Genomic DNA, 24,851 nt, shown 5'->3' with positions numbered 1-24,851 from the left:
GATTGACAGCTAGGGAACTTGCTGTCTGTCTGACTTAGAGGCGTGTCTCTGGTCCCCCGTCTGGTCCCCCGTCTGTAAAATGGGGATGCTGGAAAGGATCTGCCCTCTAGGGCCTTTGGGAGTTTGGATGAATGAAAATTGCCTTGTGCAGATGTGAGCCTGATACAACTGCACCAGAGAGAGAGGCAGGGAAACAGAATAGAATAAACAGTAATCACCAGGCAGATGGAAAGAATTCATGTAAGTCGACATTGTTCTTTTCATCTAAATGTCCATTTAGAAGCCAATTTCGATGACTTTAACAAATGTTCCTTATAACGAGGTAAACTTCGCTCATGTTACAGCACAGTTCACTTTTATTTAAATATAGGCTGGTGCCAAGGTACAGTGCCTTTTGTTTGACAGTATCAAGTAATTTTAGCCATGATAAAATTAGCCATACTTACATAGATGATCAGAAATAATATATAGTTCCCTGCCATTAAACCAACTTACAGTGGTATTGTGTATAATTTCCCTTCTTGACTCAAATTAAAAACCATTTGATGATATAAATGAATGTTCATTGACTTGCCTGTTTAGAAAGAGATTTCAAATTTTCAGCTTAAGAAATATCTTAGGGTCACTAATAAAAAATTAAAAAAATAAAATAATAAAAAAAGAAATATTTTAGGGTCAAGTATATGACTCAGTTGTAAAACACCTGGCTACATGTGTGAGCTCCTAAGAAATGCAAAAAAAAAGACCATGCCATTCCTTATCTTTTTACATGATTTATTTAAGGGACAAATGTCCTAGCAAGTTTCTTACTGCTAGATTGTCCTCAATGCCATAGAGTTAGACAAGCATCTAAGTAGTCTCAACAGAGACCTGAGGCAGCTCTTACTAAAATTCAAAGAACATGGATTTTCCCCATCCCAAGGAATGGAACTAGACACTAACTCGCTCGTAACACGGTTGCATTTGGAAGAAACACATTAGAGTTGCACTCAGTTTTGCTTGCAGGAGTTCTATCTTTAGGAATTATTCCTTTTGTGTGTAACATTTGAAACTATGGACCCAGTGTAGTCTGTGTAAAGTAGCTGCTCACTCCAGTTTCGGTACCCTTCTAGCTAAAACAATATTGAAATCTATGCACTGGAAAAGTTTGAAAATGAGAAATGTAAGAAGTAGCTCGCATTTATTTTCTTTTCATTTTCCTTTCCTTTGTTTGTTTTGGGGCCACACCCAGCTGTGCTCAAGGCTTACTCCTGGCTCAGTGCTCATAGATCATTCCCGGCAGGGCTTGTGGGAATATATTCGGTGCCAGAGATTGAATCCAGATCAGCCACATGCATGGCAAGCACCCTACCCACTGCACTATTGCTCCAGTCCAAATATTTGTTTATTTAATGTAAGACATGTGCACGGCTGGCCAGAGCTATACTACAGCAGGTAGGGTGCTTGCCTTGCATGTGACTGACCCAGGTTTGATCCCCGGCACACATGGTCCCCCAAGCACCACCAGGAGTAATCCCTGAGTCAGGGGTATGGTCTGAGCACTGCAGGGTGTGATCCCCACCCCACTCCCCAAATGGTGCAAAAACTGAGAAATGCAGCACTGATTGACATCTCGAACCCAGGAGTGTTACTTGAGCATGTGCGCACATGCCCAGTTATGTGTGCAAAGCACCTCCACACCCTTTGTGTGTGTCTCTGTGTCCCATAACACCTCCTCATTTGCTGTGGGCTTCCGTGTGCCTTGTCACAATCCCTTCCTTCGTGTGGTTTCCACACGCCCCATCACAGTCCCTTCCTTACTGTTGGAGAGCAGAGGTAGCAAAAGATGTGTGTACTTAATGACACAGAGTGTCTCCCCTTTCAACTTACTCTCTAGTCCTTTTGCAACTTCATCATACATAGAACCTAAGTTAAGTGTTAGTCTTGCACGTGGCCAACCCTGGTTCAACCCTCGACACAGTATATGGTTTCATTAGCAGTGCCAAGAGTTATCCCTGAGCACAGAGCTGGGAACGAGCCCAGGTATGGCCAGAAAAACAGCAGTCAAAAATAAAAATTCCCATACAATGAAATTTACCCACTTAAATCATGTATCTCAGGGGGTGGGTAAATGGTGTAGGGGAAGGGCACTTGTCTTACATGCTATTGACTCTGGTTCGATCTCTGGCACCATTTATGTTTTCCTGAGCACTCCCCTGTGTGACCCATGAAACCAAATCCAGGAGTAGCCAATGAGCACCCCTAGGTATAGCCCAGATCCCTGAAAAGTAAAAAACAAAGTATAGAATTTAGTATTTCACTTTTTGGGGGAGCAGGGTCGTAGGGTATAACTGGCAGTGCCCAGGGCTTACTCCTTCCTGGCTCTGCACATGGGGATCACTCCTGGCATGCTCTGGGACCATATGAGATTCCAGGGATCCAACTCTGATCGTTAGAACTCACATCAATCATGTGCAAGGCAATGATCTGACCTACCAGCTATGCTATTGTTTCAACCCCCAGCTTAATATTTTAAGATACATCCCCAAACTGGGCCTCCTCCACCCAGATCCCCCATCTTCCAGTATGTAGGCATCACACCCACCAACTGCCCCCTGTGCCTTATAATCCCATCAACGGCCAAGACCCAGAGACTATAAAATCTAGCCCCTGGAAGCACGTAGCCGCATTTGTGGCTGTGCGGCATCTTATTATCTAGTTCTTACTTTGGAGAACCTGGCAGGGTACCGAAAGTATCGTGCCTGCACAGCTGAGTCTGGCAAACTCCCCGTGGCATATTCAATATGCCAAAAACCAGTAACAATGATGGGTCTCATTCTCCTGACCCTGAAAGAGCCTCGAATGTGGCACTTTCTAAAATATCAGGGCTAGGACGAAGGAGACGTTACTGGTGCCTGCTGGAAGAAATCAACAAACAACAGGATGACAGTGACAGTGACAGTGATCCCAAAACTATCACCTATTTTTAAAATGTTCTAATCACTACAGAAAGAAATCTGGCACACAGTAAGTTACCCCAAATTCACCCTTCCCACCTAGACAACATCTATTTGAAGTGTAGTATTTTAAATAAATTAAGCTGAAATTAATATGACCCAGGGAAAAATCACTAGTAGTCTGTTCTCATTCAGTAGCACTGTAGCGCTGTCCTCCCATTGTTCATTGATTTGCTCGAGTGGGCCCAGTAACGCCTCCATTGTGAGACTTGTTGTTACTGTGTTTGGCATATAGAATACGTCACGGGTAGCTTGCCAGGCTTTGCCGTGCAGGCGAGATACTCTTGGTAACTTGCGGGCTCTCCGAGAGGGGCAGAGGAATCGAACCTGGGCCCACCGGGTCGGCCACGTGCAAGGCAAATGCTTACCCGCTGTGCTATCACTCATTCACTAAAGCGTTATAAGTCAGAAATGTATTAAGTTTTCCGATAAAGTCCTGAGAGGGGAAAATGGAAAGTTTGTACTATATTTCATGTTGACCAATATATCTTATGTTGTCTTTAACTTTTATTTAAGTAACAATTCATGTAGAAATTCATGAGAGACAATAAGATTATACAGGTTATGATCAAAGCCTGATACTTTTTGTGTGGATATAAAACCATGTATGCTTCTGTGAGCCAAATTGTTTTGTTGTTAAAGACACAATAAATAATACAATTGCCACACACATGTAAGGAAGCAAACCCAGTTGTATTATAAGAAGTAGTCTTCACAGATAATAGCTATCAAGCTATGAGAATGCCTTTAAGAGGTAAATGATATGTTAATCCTAAATAATGCATCATTTACGGTATTTTAACCATTGTCTTTTTTTTTTTTGATTCTTCATTTGGCTCAAAATTTTTCTTGGCAAATAAAATAGCTGTTTTTCCCATACCCTTTGACAATTGCTGTCTTATTTAACAGCATATTTTCCACTCTGACATTTCTACGAGTGTCAACTTTTAAAATAGAGAGATTTTTCCCCCTCAAGTTGGAAAACATAATCAAAGTATATATTATATTAAAATAATAATCATCATTTTGGTTGATGTGTTTGCTGGATGTTAAAAAGTGCTTTGTAGGAATGTAACATTTCCTGAAATAAGTACAGATCCCTGTGAGATGAGAATATTTAAGTCCAGCCTGCATAGTATTAAGAATGAAATTCTGTTGCCTTGAAGTGACAGAGGTCTGAATTCCGTAGCACTGGGAAGTGGCTGCATCCTGGTAACAATGGCAATAATAAACACATCATGTGAAAGTAAAAATGCAATAGTGAAATGAGCCATTGAAAGGGCGAGTCAGTGACCAGACAATGTTTCAGTTTCTATTCTATCTAGTAGCAATCTGGTTAAAAAGAAATGACAGTTGCCCTGAAGGAAATAAAGTGGAGGTATTATTGTAGCAGTAGTTTGGAGAGAAAATTGCACTGTGTCTTGACTGGATTATTTCGCCATCCTTGCGCGCCGTCTCCACCTCTCTGTGGCACTGCTTCTTGCCTGCTTTATACAAATTGAGTTTGTATCATCTAAACTCATAGGGCCCAGGGGCCCTTTGGTGACAGGGAGGAGAAGGAAAGGGGGAATTAGAAAAAGAAAATGTGACAGGCAGTTTTGAAAAGAGAAGCAATTTTCCTTGTGGGTCTATTCCTAAATAGGAGTTCTTCAATGCAATATTTAGTTTCTCTTGAGTAGTCAGTCAGAGTCAGTGCGCGCTGGTGCTGTTGTGAGGGGCTTGGCGTTTCTTCAGGAGGGGTGGAGACAGGGGGATCGGGTGTGGAGAAGTTAGTGTTGGGGCACTGTGAGCCCCGGAGGCAGAGTGAGCACTTGCAGTGGGACGCAAGTATTTGTAGTCGGCAGATAACTGCAGTCGACTTCAATAGCATCACTCTTCTTTTTTTTTTTTCCTACTTTTTTTTATTTTTCCTTTTGGCAGCCAAGCTCTTAGTAGAACCATCTGTCTTTCTATTAGTATTTTTGAGGCCTGTTTTGAAGCCACTTTGCTTGGCAAAGTCACTTTCATCCTTGGAAACGATTTTTTTAAAAAAAGTTCTGTGGCTCTTTGCCGAAGAAGAGTACTATGTAAAAATCCACATGGCTGTTCATTTTTGTTCTGAAAAGAACATGGCTACTTTGTCTTTGTCTCGAATCAAACGAAATGGGAGGTAAGATGAGCTCCCGTGGGACTGGGGGGTTGGAGCAGAGAGGCAGGGGTGGCAATTTTAGCAATGTTTTCTCTCTCTCTCTCTCTCTCTCTCTCTCTCTCTCTCTCTCTCTCTCTCTCAGGGTTTCTTTAGTCTTACTAGTAGATTAATTGCGAGATAAATGGATTTCTTTAGTCTTTTAATTTTAGTGTAGTTTTTTTCTTTTTTTCTTTCCAAAGACCATTGCATTGGGTGGGATAAAGCGACAGAGCGACTCAGTTCTATGTAATGAAAAATCGCAGCCTGTTAGTGGTCATTGAGACCCCAGGCCTCTGCTTGCTGGGGCTGGTGGAAAGCTGGCGTTGCAATCCTGCTGACTCCAGTTTGGGTAATTAGATCCTGCCTACCTAAACCCCTCTTGTAATCTCGTCTGAACATTAGATTCTTCATTTTCTCCAAAACGGCTGCCGAGTATTGCTGTGCGCTTCCAAAGAGCCACTAAGCTCCCGCCGAAGGTGGCTGAATTTCCACTGTAGGTGAACTGATCCCCGAGGAAGAGCGTTTGGGAGCGGTATAGTGCTTGTCAGACTAAACTCGCGAGGATCATTGGAAAAACTTTTCGACTTGGCAGTTTATTGGTAACTGTGCTAACTTAAAACTTCTAGCCGCCTTCCCTGGTAACATTTATGCACAGAGGCTTAAAAACGTCTCCTTTCCTGACTGCTTGAGCCCACACAGGGCGCCCCCTTGAAAGTGTTCAGTGCCCCAAACTCCAGCTCTTGGCTTCTAGACTTGAAGCAGTCTGCGGTAATTCCTGGCTTCTGTTCTGCCAGCCAGCCCCAGCCCATTGGTAGCTGGAAGCTACCATGTTGAGGGTGCTCCCGCCCCCCCCACCATCCCCCCCACCACCACTTGTGGAATTCGCTTGCCCTCATCACAATCACAGTGACCGGACAGTCGGAACAAAGCTAGAAATGGAAAGACAACAGCTTCACCATCCTCTTGGGCCCTCCAAAAAACATAGCATTTGTTATCACTCATTTTCAATTGTCCACTGTGTACTTCCATTCTTATTTCTCCCCATGTTGAAAGCTCCCCACCAAACTCCCTGACTCAGTTCCAGGGTCCCTTTCTCAGGAGTTGAACTTGCTTTGGGGCCTGATTTTCGTCACCTTTTCATTGTTGCCCTCTGTAAGACATGTCCCCTCCACCCCTTCAGAGGGTCCCATTCCCCAGGGACCCGAGGGTGAAATGTCATTTGCAAATAAATCTTCCCTCCAGCCTTTCATCCCAAAGAATTTGAAATAGGGTCTAGCTACGGCTTCCTCATATTTAAAATAGTCCGTTTCCATTTGCTACTTTCAGCCAATGAATGCACTAAGAATTGTGCTACTTAAATAAAGCTTTTACCCGGCATACCGTTTCGGTTCTCCAGTCTGATGTATTTGATGATGGTAAATTCGTCACAGTTTGAATTACACAATTGTCAGAGGCACCGCTAGGTTTCTCTAAAGCACTCTTCTTGCTGCATTTTGGTTTTTGTTTTTTTCATTCTTCTCACCACAGTCTTGTGTCTTCTTGGTTCTGTGACATTATACTCAAGCTTTTCTTTAATACATTATTTTTTCTCATGTACAAGTATTTTTCTTTGCCCCTTGTGGAGCTGTTGATTTCAGATGATTTTCAGTCTCCTTTTTTATTTTATTTTGTTTGGCAGGTGGCAGGGGCGAGGGGTGCACATCCTATGGTGAGGTGCTCATGGCTCTCTGAAACTGTCCTTAGGAATCACCCCTGGTAGGGTTCAGGAGACCATATGTGGTGCCATGGACCAATTCCAGGTCCATCACATGCAAGGTAAATGTGCTACCCACCATACTTCCACTCCCCCAGTTTTGTCTTTTAGACCCTCTCTAAATTATCTAGTTCACTTTTACCAAGGATTGAATCCTGAAATCACAGTCGCTAGAGAGTTCTGTTCCTAGATTCAGACTGGAGTGTCTTGTTGATTCGGTATCACCAGCGGAAACATCACTTAGGAACCTCACACATCCGCATCCAAAACTGTACTCATTGTCTTTCCAAACAACTCATCAATATCCCTTTATGCTTTTTCAGTTGTTTTATGCCAATGTAGATATTATATAAAGTAGACATCTGAGAGTCATTGTCCCTGTCTTTTTCTCCACATTCAGTTTTCTCAGGGAAACGTATGATTTATATAACATTTATAGCCTACATATAGCCTCATTCATCAGCATCCTATTTTTTTCCTAAGTATTTCTTGGTCATTTATAATCTTCCTATTGCTATTGAAGCTCTCCTAGTCAATTTCCTAGTTGACTGTGTTACACAAAAATGCATATTCTACTTAGCAAGAATGTTAATGGAATGATTAACAAAATAAACAGTCTCATGGAACTGGTAATCAAGTAATAATCTTAAACATCTACTCCTTGCTATATTAGTTTCAGGGAGCCCAATGACTAGTCTTGCCATGGAATCAATACTTATATCAAATGTAAACTTTTTGTCTATGAGTGCCACAGAGGTAAGCTAACGGACTTGCATTGGTCAAGTCTGGTTTGGTCTCTGGGTTTTATTCCTAGCATCCCAAGTGAGCCTCCAATTCCCACCAGTAGTGATCCCTGAGCACAGATCCAAGAATAATTCCCGGTATGTCCCCCAAACCAAAAAATAAATGATTTTTAACATGTGAATAATTGATGAGCCAATTTATTTCGTGTGAAGTAAGACTGGTTTGTGTTGGATTCTTCAGGTTATAGAGCACGTACCTATAAGCAGAATCTGTATGGTAGAATTGAAAAGAGAACTGAAATAATATTTCATCTTGGAGTTAAAATATAGTAGCAGCCAACTTCTTAAATTTATTAGGAGTCATTTTAATTTATAACTAACATGCCCCCTTGTAAAATTTTGTGACAAAAGTATTTAATTGAAACTTAATTATAAGTGTCATACTCTTAAAGTTTTAATTGGGAGTTTAAAGAGAATTTCATGCAATAAGTGAAAGAAAATAAGTGAGGTTAATAGGGAATAGGATTTGAATATTCAGAATTGGCAAATATATAAGAATACATTTCTAACCCATAACAAATTGCAGAATCTTCTCACCTCTTTGCTCAGATGTGAGCATGACTAGCCAGGACTGCTGATATTGATTTGGGGAAACAAGTGAATATTTGTGAGAGGGCCAATTTGCAAATATAGATTCTGCAAATAGTGTATTTTTAAATAGTGTATATTGTGTGTTTAGTTGTACATGTAGCTTCATCACACATGCTGGATTATATTCATTTATTTTACTCTATTCTTCATTCTGAATATTAGCACAGTGCTCTGTGATCTGTTTGTGATAGTTGAATAATACTCCTGCCCCTGCGCCTGGCTGTCCTCACCGGGGCCCCTTGGAGGGGAGCGGGTTGAGTTTTCCTCCCCGCCCCAACCAGGGCTCTGGCAGCCGAAGACCTCCAGAACCAGCCACCACCATGCTGAGACCACCCTCCACACACATGAAGGTACTGGCAGAGGGACAAAGCCACGCGGGTTCCAGGACCGAGATCTCCAAGCCTACTCAGATTGGAGCTGAGCATCCTCCACCCAGATCCTCCAAATTCCAGTAGGCGGGGGTCACACCCACCAACTGGCCTCCTGGCACCGTGTAATCCCATCAACAGCCACGATTCAGAGACTATAAAACCCAGCTCCCGGAAGCGCGCAGCCGCATTCGCGGCCACACGACATCTTATCATCTCATTCCTACTTTAGACAAACTGGCAGGCTATGGAATGTAACCTGCCCACACGGCAGAGTCTGGCAAACCCCCCGTGGCGTACCCAATATGCCAAATACCAGTAACAATGAAGGGTCTCATTCTCCTAACTCTGAAAGAGCCTTGAATATGACACTTTTTAAAAAAATCTCAGGGCTAGGACGAGGAGACGTTACTGGGGCCTGCTCGAGGCAATCGACGAATAACAGGATGGTTGTGATGATGATGAATAATATTCCTTATCAGGAGGATAAAACTAGTTTGTCTTCCATTTTTATTCCTTTCATACTTTTAGGGGGTTTCCCTGATCTGTCATTCAACTTTCGTTCAGTTCTGGAAGGGTCTCAAGAGCACAAATAGGTCTCACTGCCTTAACTTTGCTCTGACATAAATGCAGATTCTTGAACAAGTTAGATGCTATATCTTACTTTATCATCAGTATAAAGTTGTGATATGCTAGATAATCTCTAGGGATTTACTCAATCTTAAAACTTCAAACATGTCAATCTTGAAAATTTAGATATTAAATCAAATTATAATACTAAAGAAGTGCATTCCCATGCATTTTTTTTATGTAATCTTAATGAAACTAAAGTTTGGAATGCAAAGACTTTTAAAAAGATCTAAGTTACTGTAATAAATGTAATAAAATATTTTTGAAAATACTAATATGTTACCTAAAAATTATCATCAATTATTAAGTGTCTGAATTAAGTATCTATGTAAAAACTGCTAGAGACAGGTGGATAGCTTGAGTTGTGTGTAACAGGTAATCAAACAAAGCATCACCTTTCTCATACCATAAAAAAAATGACTTAGCAACCAGAGGGATAGTTGGTGGGTTAAGGTGTTTGTCTTCTCCCTCTGTCATGCCCCTACACCCCTTCAGACTCAGAACAAGACGTAGCCACTTGATTGTCACAAGTGGTCCAAGTCTGGCTCCTCCCATCCACCCCACTCCCTTCCCCACTGTATTTGAGGGGAACCTTAAAATCAAGAGACATTTGAGCCAAAGAGTCAGGCGTTTGGGTTGGTGCTTGCTTTGCATGCAGTCATAAAACGGTTTATTGAACCTGCATATGGTTCCCTGAGCCCCACCAGGAGCAAACCCTGAAATGAACCAGAAATGTGACCCCAAAACAAAAATGAAATGAAACCAAAAGAAGTTTGGGAACAATTTGGGTCATTTGAATAAACTGAGAATTACAATCTGCTGGGCTGGAGCGATAGCACAGTGGTAGGGCGTTCGCCTTACAAGCGGCCAACATGGCCGACCCGAGTTCGATTCCTCCGCCCCTCTCGGAGAGCCCGGCAAGCTACCGAGAGTATTCGATATGCCAAACACAGTAACAACAAAGTCTCCAATGGAGACGTTACTGGGCCCGCTCGAGCAAATTGACGATCAACGGGAGGGCCTTTACTTTACTTTTACAATCTGCTGTTGGCCAACAAGTCATCGGGTTAAGGAATGCAAAGAGAAATTCCATATCTTAAAATTAATATGGAAACACTAAGGTAACGAGTTCAGGATGGCCAGAGGGATCATACTGCAGCTCCCGTGCTTGGCATGCACACAGCCAACCTGGGTTCGATCCCAAGCACCACAGATGGTCTCCTGAGCATCAACAGGATTGATCCCTGAACACAGAGCCAAAAGGAAGCCCTGAGCACTGCCAGGTGTGGTGCAGAAACTTAAAAGAGAATGTTCAGGAAATATTTGAAAATAATGTAATGATAGAGTACTGACTTGATTTATTATTAAAACATATTGGAATGTCCTAAAAAAAGGCCATATTAGAATAGGACAGGCAGACATAATTCTGTCCATTGAAGAATTATGTAATAAATTCCCAGTATTTCTGGGTCACTTTTGTATTTCTTTATGCATGCATAATTCCCCAGATAATGGCTATATCGTGATATATATGACCATTAGCTGTAACTTAGAAATAGGAACACAGAGCAATTGTTATCTCATGCTGCAATTTTTCTCTGTTGAAAATTGGAGTCTTTTCTGGTCATTATATAACGTAGTTGTCCCTGAGATATTTGGAGCTGATACTTGAAGATGTAATTAGAAAGATAAAGCACGTATGTCATTCTTTATTTTGGAATTGTCAGTACATGCAGTAGTTTCAGCAGCTGTTCTACACTAATGGACAATATAAGAAATCACAACACATCTCCTAAATAAGCTCATAGGTCATACAGGACAACTTAAATTACACAAATAAGTATGAGTCAATACAGGATCTATGATATTGTCTTTCTGGGATTAGAAGGTAACAGTTCTCTCCGAGCACCAGACGAGAGAGGTGCTTCACAGGCAGAGATATTCTGTGACTCTCAGAGCCTTTGAAAAGTAAGTGGAGATTTTCCAAGAAGAACAGGATAAGAGAAGTCATTCAAAACGGAAGGGAAGTACTTCCGAATGCTTGCAAGCCTGGAAAAGTACCTAGGATGAGTTGGTCTCTTTGGGCACCACTGAGGCAAGGATACAATATTTGTGGAGGTGGGCAGAGAGTATCTGGAAAGGTAGGCTCAGGATGTTGTGAAGAGTAGTGAAGACACACTGAGGAATTTGGTTATTGTCCAGGTAAAAGGAAATAATATTTTCTTAAATGAGTGGATTATGTAAAAAATGCAGAAACAGCACTAGATCTGAAGAAATTCTATGAAGAACTTAGCTTACTGAATATCAGACCTTTACCTGTGGGCACCAGACCCCATATATGCCAGGCTGAGTCCCCCTTTCAACTACTTACAGATCTGAAGGTGTTTTGTAACTCGACGCAACACACAAGAAAGCCAGAAAGTATTGTGGATAATGAGGGATTCTTTAAGACAGTGCTTCTCCAAACTAGATAGGCACACGCTGGAATCATCAGAGGGACTTTAAAAACTGTTGATGGTTGGGGATCATTTCTGTTGATTCAGATTTAATTGGCATGTGACGTAGGCTCGGGAGTGAGAGGTTTTCAGAACTTCTCAGCTAATTCCAGTGTGCAACAAGTTTAGAAGCTAGTGCACTCAAACAGAGCTTATTGTTCCAGCAATTCTAGAAATCATTTCCCCCAAACCTTAAGGTTTTCTCAAATTTGGGTGCCTCTGATGACCCTTGTAAATTTGAAGTTTCTTTCTTCTCTCCAAAGCGTTCTAATTAAGTGTATGGTACATCTTAGAGCCCATGGTGTCTGATGAAGGAGGAGATACACGGCATAAAATATAATAACTTACAAACAATGAAATATCCAGGATATTGCCGTTATGGCTGGTGATAACTCGAACGAGCTGATGCTTGTTTATTTTCTTCTTTGCTTGTTATTTTGGTAGCATCTTTTTTTTTTGCACTGAACCGGAGACCTCACCTTACTTTGCCTCTTCTTTGAGGTTACTCATTCCTCCAAACTTGCTCAATACTTAATCTCTAAATGTTGAGCCTTTCATTCATCTTTTCCATGACTTTCTACATACTCTCTCTCTCCTGTAGCATGTTCCAGAGCTTCTGGCTGTCTAGGGAGACCCTCAGCAGTAACCTTGGGGCAAATCTTTGTCCCTGGATTATTTGGACTTGTACTCTGGCCTCAGGGAGAGCCTTAAAACCCTTTTTTAAAATTTTTATTAGTGAGACACCATGAGGTACAGTTGTAGACTTACAGATTTTTGTGCTTGGGTTTCAATTATACAGTGATCCCATCCCTCCACCAGTGCCCATTTCCCACCACCAAGGATCTCAATATCCCTCCCACACCCCACCCTCCCCCGTCCCACCCTGCCTCTGTGGCAGGGCATTCCCTTTTGTTCTTTCTCTCCTTTTGAGATTTGCAAAAGAGGCATTGAGTGGCAATCATGTTTGGTCTATAGTCTACTTTCAGCATGTTTCTCCCATCCTGGGAGGATCCTCCCAACACCCTTTATTTGGTGCTCCCTTCTCCATCTGAGCTCCCTTTTCCCCTAGCATGTGTGGCTGGCCTCCAAGCCATGGAGCAAAATTCCTAATACTAATCTCGACCATTCTTAAAACCTTTTTGGCTAAAAGAAATGCTTCCCAATTTGGACTCATTACTGAAAGCAGATCCCGTATTCTGCAGTGGCCACTTCTCTTTGTCTTATCTCTTTGTCTTCCCCCCAATACCCTGCCTTTCACAGCTCCAAATCTTTGCCATATTCTCAGATGGAAATGTCAGTTGTGATGATATGTCTGGGGTTGTGATAAAAGATGAAGAAGCTAGAGGTGGACTTTTACAGGAAAAAATGATGGGAAATGTGAGAGTACTGTATGTCTTTAGAATGGACGCTGCCGGTGGGGAGAGAGAGAGGCAATGTTTAGGACTCCTGATTCAGGACTTCTTTAACATTTGTTTTATTGGTTACCATCATTCCCACTATAGTCTAAGCCTCGGCAGGTATAGGATGTCAGTTTTTTTTTTTCTTTTTGGGTCACACCCAGAGATAGATGCACAGGGTTTACTCCTGGCTTTGCACTCAGGAATTATGCCTGGCAGTGCTCAGAGACCAGACAGGATGCTGGGAATCGAACCTGGGTCAGCCTCATACAAGGCAAATGCTCTACCTGCTATACTATGGCTCCAGCCCCTAGGATCTTAGTTTTCTTGTTGCTATTATACCTCTACTTTCCAGCTCAGTCTCTTGTTAAGAGCACATGTTCATCGAGTATTTTTGAAGTTAATGTGTGTCGAGAGCTGTAAGGGAGAATAAGCTGTCAGATTTTGGCATGTCCTAAAGTCTAATTCATATGTTTGGTGATAAACATTCTTTAATCATGTATACTAGAGATATCTTGTTTGAAGTTTTATTTGGAAAAAAAAAAATCCAGGTATCTAAAGACAACCTGTGTATGCTATCGAAATATGACAAAGCAACAGTTTATAATTTTAGAAATTCCCAAGAAGTTCAAATAGTAACTCGAATGTGCTTCATTATATATTGATGCTACTTCTGTGTTGAGGATGGGACTGACTCATATTCCATATGTGGCAACCAAACCGTGTGTTTCAAGAGTGGTGAAATTGCTACAACGGGCATAGTGGGAGTCACAGTTCAGAGCATTATTTAAAAGACTGGGTTCTATGTCCAGGATAAGCCACTTGTCTTTTTCAGCCCCATTAGAAAGAAAAACATCTTAGTTAACTCTCCCTACCTTTCAGCTCAATTATTCAAGGACAAGCTTTCAATATGATGTGTCTATATGAGAGCCATCTTTGAATAATCAAGTGAAACCAAAGCTAAACTGAATGATGCCAGCTTAGCTTTGTATTGAAGGTAGAATGAGTTCTGGCAGGTATAACCTACAGAATGGGACTTTTGATTTCAGAGAAGGCATGACCCCTTAACTGTTACAATCCATGTCATCTGCAAAGGTTTACGGTGCTGCGGCCCGTTCATCTCTGTCAAGAGCAGCATGTAGGGAAGTTATCAATCAAGTCCAAGCATGAACTAAGAGCACTTGACTGTAGGCTTCTGCTCCTCTAGTCTCAGATCACAGGTTACGGCCTCAATCCCACTCTTCCGGCAACCATGTACATTGGTGTATTGGATTGATTGAGTACATGGTATGATTTTATCCTAACGTGGGAGGGAGGGATGGCGTGGAGCATCGAAACTTCTTCTCTTTGATTCTCTCCATCATGTTCAGCAGGTTCAAGGTCAACTGCCGCCATTAATGATCCCCGTATTCCCTCCTGACCAGCGGACACTGGCCGCAGCTGCTCAGCAAGGGTTCCTCCTCCCTCCCGGCTTCAGCTACAAGGCTGGATGTAGTGAGTCTCGCTGATTTTATTTTCACTCGGGTGAGGGCGGGGGGAAGGGGGGGAGGGCTTTAAATTGGGCGATTTAATATTACTGACATGGCAAGAAATGAGATTGCTTATCTAGAGTTTTATTTTCAAGAGGAATCACAGAAGGTGCAGAAAAGGATTTGTCTTGGTATTTAAAAGGGCTTAGACGATTTCTGTGCTTCTGAAGCCAGTGCTTGTTCTTCATAATTCACTTTCATAACTTGTGTTTCCAGTGGATTCTGAAAATGTGAATATAATTTTCACATCTAATTTATTTTTACATGGATAGGATAGGAATATGCTCTCAATAGCTTTACACCGACGTTTAATACTGATGCAAATTCCCAGTGTGAAGAGTTGGTCTTCCATTATCTGATTTCTGTCTGTGTTTACAGCCTGTTTCTTGCTGATTTTCTTAGATTCTTAGCCCAAGCCAGGCTCTTTCTTGACCCTGCTTTCCCTGAACTTCTTCCAGCTCAGATCAGGGAGAGCTTTCTGTCCCAATATTCCCTTGCCTTGCATCCTTTGAATTCTCTCTACTGGTTTTTTGTTTTTTTAACCGCCTCTTTCTTCTCATTTATCAGCTCCTGAAGGGCAGATGCTAACTCTATCTCATTGAGTCTTAGAGCTAAACTTTAAGCATAGCACTCACTGATTTTTGTAGAACAAATAAATTAATAACTCAATTTTGTTACCAGCAAGGCATATTTTTGCTCTACATGATAAATTTTGTCAAGATAAATGTTTACATTGTTTATTAACATGAGATGCTTATTTCTTATGAATCTTATTTTCACCCCAATTTAAAAATCATGCTTTGGAAAAATAATCTAGAATTGCATTATCTAAAATTTAAATAACAAAAATGCCAAGGATAATCAGATAGATGAAAATAGTAACAACTCAGATTTCAAAATGACCTAGGTGTGTTTTTGTTTTGTTTTGTTTTGTTTTTTTTCTTGCCTTTTGGGTCACACCTGGCGATGCATAGGGGTTACTCCTGGCTCATGCATTTAGGAATTACTCCTGGCGGTGCTCAGGGGACCATATGGGATGCTGGGAATCGAACCCGCGTTGGCCGCATGCACGGCAAACGCCCTGCCCTCTGTGCTGTTGCTCCAGCCCCTGACCTAGGTTTCTAAACTGAATATTTTCTGAAATCTCATTAACTTATCTAAGAAGATTATAGAAAAAAACAAGTATAGTCATTTATGTATGTGAAACTACACTTCCAGGATTATAATATAAAGCAATGAGAAATCGATAAAATACCTTGGAGTTAAATGAAAATAAAATTCTAAATGACAAAGCAAAAATATTAAAATATTTTTTCAGTAATGAAAATAGAACACCAGGAAAATTTCAGTGAAATATTATTTGTAATGTTATATAGACTATATTTATAAATTTCGGTGAATTTTGCTCATTTATATGTTAATAAATTGTCCCATAGCTTCTTTTTATGCTTCAGTATTTAATGTTTATGATAAACTATTTAACATTACTAGAAATTGGTTCTATTTTCTCTTTGATGTTGTTTTAAATTTTCTCATTTATTTCTAATATTTAAATCTATATATAATATGGGAGAAATGGGATATATATATTTTTAAAAGTACAAAATCATGTGCAGTGAGTAGATTACTACTCTACTATAAAAAAAAGTAAACTGAACTCAGGACTGAAATGTCACACTCATGATACTTTGCCCGTGAGGGCTTTTATATTGCTTTCTGCACATCATTTTCTTTTGGGAGTTGAGGGAGCATCTGGGTCACATCTGGCCATGGTCGCTGGCAGTGCTTGGTGGAACGTCTGCTGTACCAGGTGCCAGAACTCACACTCGAGTCTCATGCAGGCAAACTCGGCTTCTTAACCCCTGTGCTCTCCGTCCGGCCAGAGAGCCTTCCTCTTTGGGGATTTGCTGAGTTGTAAGATACTGATCCACTCTAGATCTCTAATTAAACTGATGAAATATTACTCACCACATCCTTCTATTTTCTTCATGGACTCATTCAAAAATATTAACTTGTTTTATAATTAGGGACAATATTTTCAAGATGTTTTAATTCTAAAAATAGAAGTTTAAATTCTATTGCTGCAATAAATCCACTTCAGTGAAAGATGTTTTATTTTGTTGCAAAAACACATTCCAGTGCGGTTTGGGTAAACGTGTCTGCTCAAAAGGAAAGACCACTTTAAAAATCATCACTTCCTTTAGAGTAAGCCAGCAATATTCTCATATCAACTATTTATGTTTACCAATAAGAAAGGTGGGTTTTTTTTTTCGTAGCAACTATACAAATAGGTCCCATGGGCAAATACTGAGCTGAACGAAGAGAAAACCATATTCAGCCTGAACAGGGCATAGCCGTGAGCCAGTAAATGGTCAAGAACACCTTTGCTTCACTTCCATTTGGCAGAGTTGGCGCTGCATTTGGCCAGTTATTGTCGTATGGCCCGGAGAAACTTTCCCTGTTTTAAAAGCGTTGGTATCTATCACCATTCACCAGGTCTCTGATCATTCACGTGGGAAAGATAGCAGTTCTTTTGTAATCCTGGAATAAAATAGAATGCAGACTTCACAGCTGCTGGCCAGCCTGGGATGGGCATCAGTGCTGAACACTGGAGTGGAGAAGCAGTGAGCTGGTGGCGGCAGAGTGCCATGCTGGGTGACATTGCACTTGAGTCATTTGAGGTGTTCACGTGAGGAACTGAGTCAGAGCAAGGAAGCGTCCAGACTCCCTTCCCTCGTCACGCTGTGGAAAGGAGTATCGGGAGGGAGGGGAAACCAATCTCACCTTCTTTATTTGACCCCGAAATTGTCTGTGAGATGGGGTAACCTGGTGACCCATCGCTCCTGTGTAAGTAATATTTGCCTAGTTCTCAATGGAGTAAATATGTAGGATTTCCTGCTGGTATCAGACACTCCCATAGTTTTCATCATTCCATTCATGGAAAAAAATGAATCTTTTTAGACTATGTATCTTTTTATTTTCCTTTTTGGGTCATACCCAGCAATGCTCAAGGGTTACTCCTGGCTCTGCACTCAGGAATTACTCCTGGCAGTGCTGGTGGGAGGGTAGCATTTGGGATTCTGGGAATCGAACCCAGGTCAGCCGCATGCAAGGCAAACACCCTACCCGCTGTGCTGTCACTCCAGCCCCCTAGATTGTGTATCTTGACAACCTAAATTAAATGAAAATTTCTAGAACCAGACAAAGAAATGGAAATTCTCAACAAGGAAGATTTATTTTTAAAATATGCAAGTTGGAGGGGGTGGTCTAACCATAGGTTGTATTAACACGACTTGCTTGCCAAAAAGAAATTCTCTTATATGGTCATTTGCAATAGTGCTCAGCCTGGCAGTGCTCTGGAGGCATCAGGACCATAGCTGGTGGTGTGTAGGACTCAAACCCACGACTCACACTTGCCAAGCACATCCTCTCATCCCTGGCCCTGGACTAGCAGCTGCTAAAGTGCACCTCATTGAAACATAGAAGAAAAAATTTAGCATAGGCAGAAACCTCAGAATAAACTGACTAGAAAAAAAAATTTAAAAGAAACTTTAGGTACCAGAGAGATAGTTCAGCTGATAAGGTGTCTCTCTTGCACAAGTCTGACCTGGGTTCAAACTCCTGGACCCTTATGGTTCCCTGAGCCTGTCAGAAGTGCTTCGTGAGTGCAGAGCCAGTACTAAGACCTGATCACCCTTGGGGTTTGCTGCCATGCCCCAAACAACTAACCCTCCCTCTGGCCCGCCCCAGAAACAAAAAGAAAGAAAGAAAGAAAGAAAGAAAGAAAGAAAGAAAGAAAGAAAGAAAGAAAGAAAGAAAGAGAGAGAGAGAGAGAGAGAAAGAGAGAAAGAGAGAAAGAGAGAAAGGGAAAGGAAGAAAGAAAGAAAGAAGAAAGAAAGTTCAACCAATATTAGAGTACAGTCTATTCCACAAATATAGAGAGGCATTTAAAAATATTGATGTTGTTATCAAAATCTCTGAATGGTTTGGCGTTTGCCATCAAAGAGGTCAAGCATGAAACCACATTCCTTGATTTTTCTACTTGTTTCTTAAGGACTAAAAATATTTCCGAACTTTTGACAAAGTTGAAATAATGGTGTATTATTAAGCTGAATGTAAATACATATAACAACTCAAAAATAATTGTATAAAAACACTGGTTTGATCAGTCTACTGAATTTGGTGAGGATTTCATTCGGGGTTGGATGGGTCGGTGGGGTGTAAGAAAATTTTATATAATTTTAACATGTCATTTTGTGAAAGCTGTCAAAGAAGATGCTTTGCAATGAACCCCGGATTTTTTTCTGGCACAATCCCAACCCCGACTTTAAATTTCACTTGTGGTTACTAGCCCTTTTTATTCTGATGACAGTGCCTCACTCTGTTTTACTGAAGTAAAATTGACACCTTAAGGAACCTGGGTCTGTTTCTGATTCGCGCATTAGTAGGTGGACCAGGGGATGGGTTCAAGTCCACCTTGGATGCGGGGAGAGCCACGGCCACAGCGCATGCCTTGGCTTTGCTGTCCCATGAAAGCTCCCTTCAGAATCACACGCCACCAGTATAGACAGAGCTCGTGTCAGGTAGTTTTGGGGTAAATGGTAGCACCGTTGACATCTGGCAGGTGTCTCTTGACAGGAAGACCCGTAATTGTGTTTGCACATCAGAGAGAATCTACCAAATCAGAATAATTTGTTGTGCTTCATTTTGGTTTGAGCCAACATTTTACCCATGACAGAGTATTTTGCAGTATGGCATTTGGAGGTCCTAAGTTTGGTCACTGCCAATTCCTCAGACCTCCAATCTCAATTCTCCTTCTGGAACACACTCCCTGCACTCCACTCTCTTTTGGGGGGTTAACTGCTGTGTCTGTGAGCCTCTCGGTTTGACAGCAGAAGGCAGAGGAGGATGTATGTGTCTCACTACGACTAAGTCCTCTCCCTGGCTTTCTCTTTAGGTTTGAGATTCCTGATCTTGTTATTGGAATAGATACTTGAGGAATTTTTTATATTGAATGCCATGAGATACAGTTACAAAGCCTTCATGTTTGAGTTTCAGTCATACAATGATAGAACACCCATCCCTCTACCAGTGCACATTTTCCACCACCAATGTCCCCAGTATCCCCACCCCTCATCTCAACCTTCCCCCTGCCTCTATCTCAGTATCCCCCATACTTTGTCTCTCTACTTTGGGGGATTATAATTTGCAATATAGTTACTGAGAGGCCATTACATTTGGTCCTTTATCTACTTTCATCACACATCTCCCATCCCAAACAACCCTCCAACCACCATTGACTTAGTGATCCCTTCTCTATCCCAAATGACTTCTTCCCCAGCATATGAGGCAGGCTGCCAATTATGGAGAAATCTCCCTGGCCCTTGTCTCTTATTTTCTTTGGTGTTAGTTACTTGAGGAATTTGTGACAGGACGAGAGTTCATTGGGAAACTGAAAAGTATCTACTGGAAAGCCAGATCAATAAATTACACACGGTTTCCCCTATCTGGTATAACACCAGTAATTTTAAATGGGTTGGTCTGGTACTTTAGCCCAAAGCGGTCTTCCCAGAATGGGCCATCCTGCCCACTGCCAAGTGGGTGGAGGGTGGTATCTGCCATGCAGAAGCAGCTGCTTTTCCTTTGTTTGCTTAAGCAAGGTAGATTTCCCAAAGAATAGTCAGGATTTTTTTTTCCTTGAAAAGAGGTCAGTCGGTCAGATAAATATAGGAGCTGATGACCTAACATGTCAAATTGAATATTCCACGTGGCTATAATAGTTTTTTCCTGGGTCATATGCTAAAGTGCCAGGGTTCTGGAGCTGACTTTCAAATAGCTTGTGTGAAGGGGCCTGAGAGATGAAATGGTAGTGTTTGCCACAGACCCAGGCATGATCCCTGGCTCTGCATATAATCCCCTGAGTACCAGAAGGAGTGATCTCTGGGTACAGAGCCAGGAGTCAACCTTGAGCACAACCGGGTATGACCCAAAAACCAAACTGAACCAAACAAAAACTTAGCTTAGTATATTTTAAAAGTTCAAGGAAAGATATAACATCTTTCAGAATCAATGTCAACTATTTTAATTGTTGGACTTTACTACTTAAACAGAGAAGTTAGTTGGAAATATAACTGTTTCTTTTATCCTAATTGCTATGCCATGAATGAGACTATTTTCAAGGTACCAGAATTCAAGGAAATTTAGAAATTTAGGTGCTAGCCTAATATATAGTTGATATGGAAATGGACAATCAAGTTTCTGCCTTATGCTACCACTTGAATTGATTGCCCTTGTACAAGTCACTGAGTTTCTGTTCCCTCATAGTCAAAAATACTCTAATATCTCCCCTTTTCTTAATTGTGAGATATTTGAAAGGATTTAATCTGAAATAACACTGAACACTGTACCTGACTTTGGAGGTTATTTGTAAGATACTGAAGATAATAATAACTAACCTACAGATACTGATTTTAAAAATGATTTAAATTCATTATGCACACCTGAATGCGGTCCTCTGAGGAAAATATAATTGTTTCAAGAAAAATATTGGTGTGCTGATGGAAATATTTGTTTTAGGTAGATGTAAATAAGGTAAAACATTATTTTATTTTATCATAATCACCAAGTTTTAAGCTTTTTCAGTTCTCGTTTTTCCACTTATATATTTTTCAGTGTTCTTGTCAGAGAAGATCATGTGGTTTTCTGAAAATGAATTTAGTCACTGTTTGGCTGAATGAAACTAGAAAGAGATTCACATATTCATTTTGCATTTTAACACATTGATTAATTTTTCAGAAATGTGCTAAATAAAATAGCCATATAAAGTTACTGATTGAAATATTTAATTGCCACATGAGATTAGCTTAAATAAATAGAAGTCGATGAGCCAAGCTTAATAAACTTAAAATATGCTGTATTTATTCTCCATCAGTTTCTGAACAGTATTTCCGCTTCCAATAAAAAAGGAAACTCAGTTAATTAGTTCCTCATACACCACAATAAAATTAATGTTTAGGAGTTAAATACCATAAACTTCCTCAGGCATATTTGCTGATGTGTTTCTGTTTTTAGTTAATGTCACATGTTTCATTGTTTAATGGGGTATCATGTGGGTCCCATTATATCTCTCTTGTGCACAGAGTCCATGTGGCTGGCATTTTAGGAAACTGCATGCTAATTCCTGATTTAACTGTGTCAGCTGACATTCAGGTTATTGACAGTGTCGAAACAATCACCAAATCACAAGCTGAAAGCCATTGACAATGGTACGCATTCATCAACTGACAAAATGGGAAATTTGTTGTCCGGATCACATACTCTGGATTCCTCGTAAATAAGTAGGGAGAAGAGGGTATAATCATATTTTCAGGCTTCTGTGTTTGTGTATGTCAGAAGACTGTGAGCATCTATTCCCCTCAACCCTTCTGGGACAAAAATCTTCTAAACCAGTGACTCGTGGCAAATGTGATTCAGTTGAGAGCTTTGTAACTAGTTTGTAAGGAATTATTCGGGCCCCTAAACAACCAATCATTTGGGTTCCCCTCTGAAGGAAATTAAGTTGGTGACTTAGTATTCTGAAATTATTTAAAAAATAAGAAATGAGTCAAGAATATGTGAAACATTCCACAATTAGAAGATGTCAGCAACTTTCCAGTGCTCTTGTGGGTGGGGGGTGGGGAGATACTTCTAGGCTGGTAGGATGTTTTTTAGTTAAAAATGAAGTTTATGAGACTTCTGTAAGATTTATCAATGAGGAAATGTAGATGTACAAGTCTTTGGACATTGATTTTAAGCTTAACTAACTTAAACTAACTTAACCTAACCTAACTCTATGACTCACCTGCACGACAAGGCCTGGCAAACTCCCCGTGACATATTCAATATGCCAGACACAGTAACAACAGGTCTCAAAATGGAGATGTTACTGGATCTGCTCGAGCAAATAGATGAACAACAAGAGGACAGTGTATTACAGTGTGTATATTGACTCTGTGACACAATCACTTAGTTTTTCACTGGTTATTAGTAACCAGGGTTTGATCCATTCTCCCCATATACATGTGCATTCTTGCACCACCACAACACACACATAAGCAAACAGAAATGCCCTCTCTCAAGATCTCAAGATCTCAGACTGTCATAAATTCTAGCCTCCCATTTGTCTCAGCAGTAAAGTGCATAAGAACATCATTGACTTTAAACAAAAATCTATTCAACTCAGAATTTTTCTTAAACCTGTATCATTTGGTGATACAGGTATGTGTAATGGAAGGGGTGAGTGTTTCACCAAGGACTCCATTTTCTTAAACAAGCTTCTCCAGTTGTGTCATTACCATCTGAATGTGCTGTAGACCACCTTCACCCTTAGAATTCTAGGGTTTTATTTTTGTTGTCACAGAATCCATGAAATCTCATCTTAGAATGGACTTGCATCAACTAAGACCATCAAACTGTATAGGCCTAGAGAGCAATCTGTTACTTTCATTTGAATAAATGATACTTGCCAATACTATTCTCTAGTCAGCATGCTCTAGAAAGTTCCATTGGAAGGCGGACTTTAGTCAGAAGGGCAATGGGAAGCAGAAAAATTATTTAATGAAGCAGGCAACTACAACATTTTGCTCTCAGGGCTAGAGTAGATATATCTCTCCCAGGAGGACTGAGCAAAGACATGTCCTGGAATCAGATACTGCTTATGATGTTGAGTTGCTCGAAAAGACCAAAATAATATTTAGCCCCCATGTGAGGAAAGCCACAGCTCACTCGCATCCTAGTCGCAGGCTTCCTCCTGCACTTGCTCCATGATTCCCTGTCCCCAGTTGGTTTTCCTGGGTTTCCCATCTGCCTCCCGCAAATCCTGACTCTCAGTTCATGGTCTCAAATGCCTTGTTCCACCACCCTCTACCCACCAGCCCAGCCTAGCCAGAGCAGAAGCAGAAGAAACCCATAGCTCCTTTTAAAAATATTCCCCTAATCATTTGCCTTGAATCACTGTCACTGTCCTCCTGTTGTTCATCGGTTTTCTTGAGTAGGCTCAGTAATGTATCCATTGTGACACTTGTTACTGCGTTTGGCATATCGAATACATCGCAGGTAGCTTGCCAGTCTTTGCCTTGTGGGTGAGATACTCTCAGTAGCTTGCCGGGCTCTCCAAGAGGGGCGGAGGAATCGAGCCTGGGTCGGCCAGGTTGGCCACATGCAAGGCAGGCGCCCTACCCACTGTGCTATCACTCCAACCCAATTTGCCTTGGATAAGTTTTCAAATAACACATTCACACTTTCCTAAACTTATTTTGTCAAGCCACAACAACCTCTAAGTTTCTTATTTTCCTGGTCTCTTAGTGACACCACTTACTGACTGAACAAACAATACAATAATTAGAAGGAGACCAAACAAAGGAAAGGGTCTGGGCCTACAATTTGCTCTTCCACACACACAGATAACTACTTCTAAGAGCTCTGCCGGATCTGGACATGTATTCCGAGTATCTATTTATATCCAAATGCGGATGTAAACTGTGTAGGACATATCACATCTGTATTACATACTATATGACCTTTCAAGTATATTAGAGTAAATGGTATGGAAGATAATCTCCATCATGAATTTTACAACAAAAACTCAACTCTTTTCCTTCTTCTGCACTTATTCAGAGTGCTAATTTCTCCCCATCAGGGTGGATTTGTGACCCCTTAAGCTAGATCCCTTTTGTGTTTCCAAACCATGAGCACCACTAAAGTTTGCCTAGAGTATTTACAGTTAAAAAAGAAAAGCCACGTTGGTTTTGAAGCACCATTCCCCTCACCACGCCCCCCAACCCTGTGAATTCTTGAACCAGTCCCACTGCCAGGATGTGATATTCTAGTTCATTTTATTTGTTCCTTTTTAAACATTTTCTTTAACTTGAGGTACTGCCTTTAATGTTGAATGCTCTAGGAATTAATGAAAATTCAAGACTTTCAAAATACATCTGATTTTAGATAGGCACCAGCACTAAAGAAGCTCATAATATAAAACTAGGACTTGTCCTCATTTAATAATTCCTGCCAGAACAAAAACCCAAACCAAACAAAACAAGGCTTCAGGTTGCTCGGGGAGTCGCAATCTCGTGACCTGTTACT

The 24,851-nt window shown here is 40.9% G+C and overlaps 1 protein-coding gene across 5 annotated transcripts in view; it reads left to right on the top strand.

Moving 5' to 3' along the window:
- SOX5 (SRY-box transcription factor 5) overlaps positions 1-24,851 on the top strand; it is a 445,641-nt gene that overhangs the window by 293,690 nt on the left and 127,100 nt on the right. For 3 of the 5 annotated variants that reach the window (XM_056134639.1, XM_056134638.1, XM_056134636.1), the window contains exon 7: positions 14,571-14,694. In XM_056134639.1, coding sequence (XP_055990614.1) covers positions 14,571-14,694 — 124 coding nt within the window. The remainder of the gene's footprint in view (positions 1-14,570; positions 14,695-24,851) is intronic. The other 2 variants (XM_056134640.1, XM_056134637.1) reach the window with 1 other exon arrangement.

Source organism: Sorex fumeus, unplaced genomic scaffold, assembly GCF_029834395.1.
Source record: "Sorex fumeus unplaced genomic scaffold, SorFum_2.1 ptg000100l, whole genome shotgun sequence".
NCBI lineage: Eukaryota > Metazoa > Chordata > Mammalia > Eulipotyphla > Soricidae > Sorex > Sorex fumeus.
The sequence above is the reverse complement of the archived record's forward strand: the minus strand, read 5'-3'. Positions and strand labels throughout refer to the sequence as shown.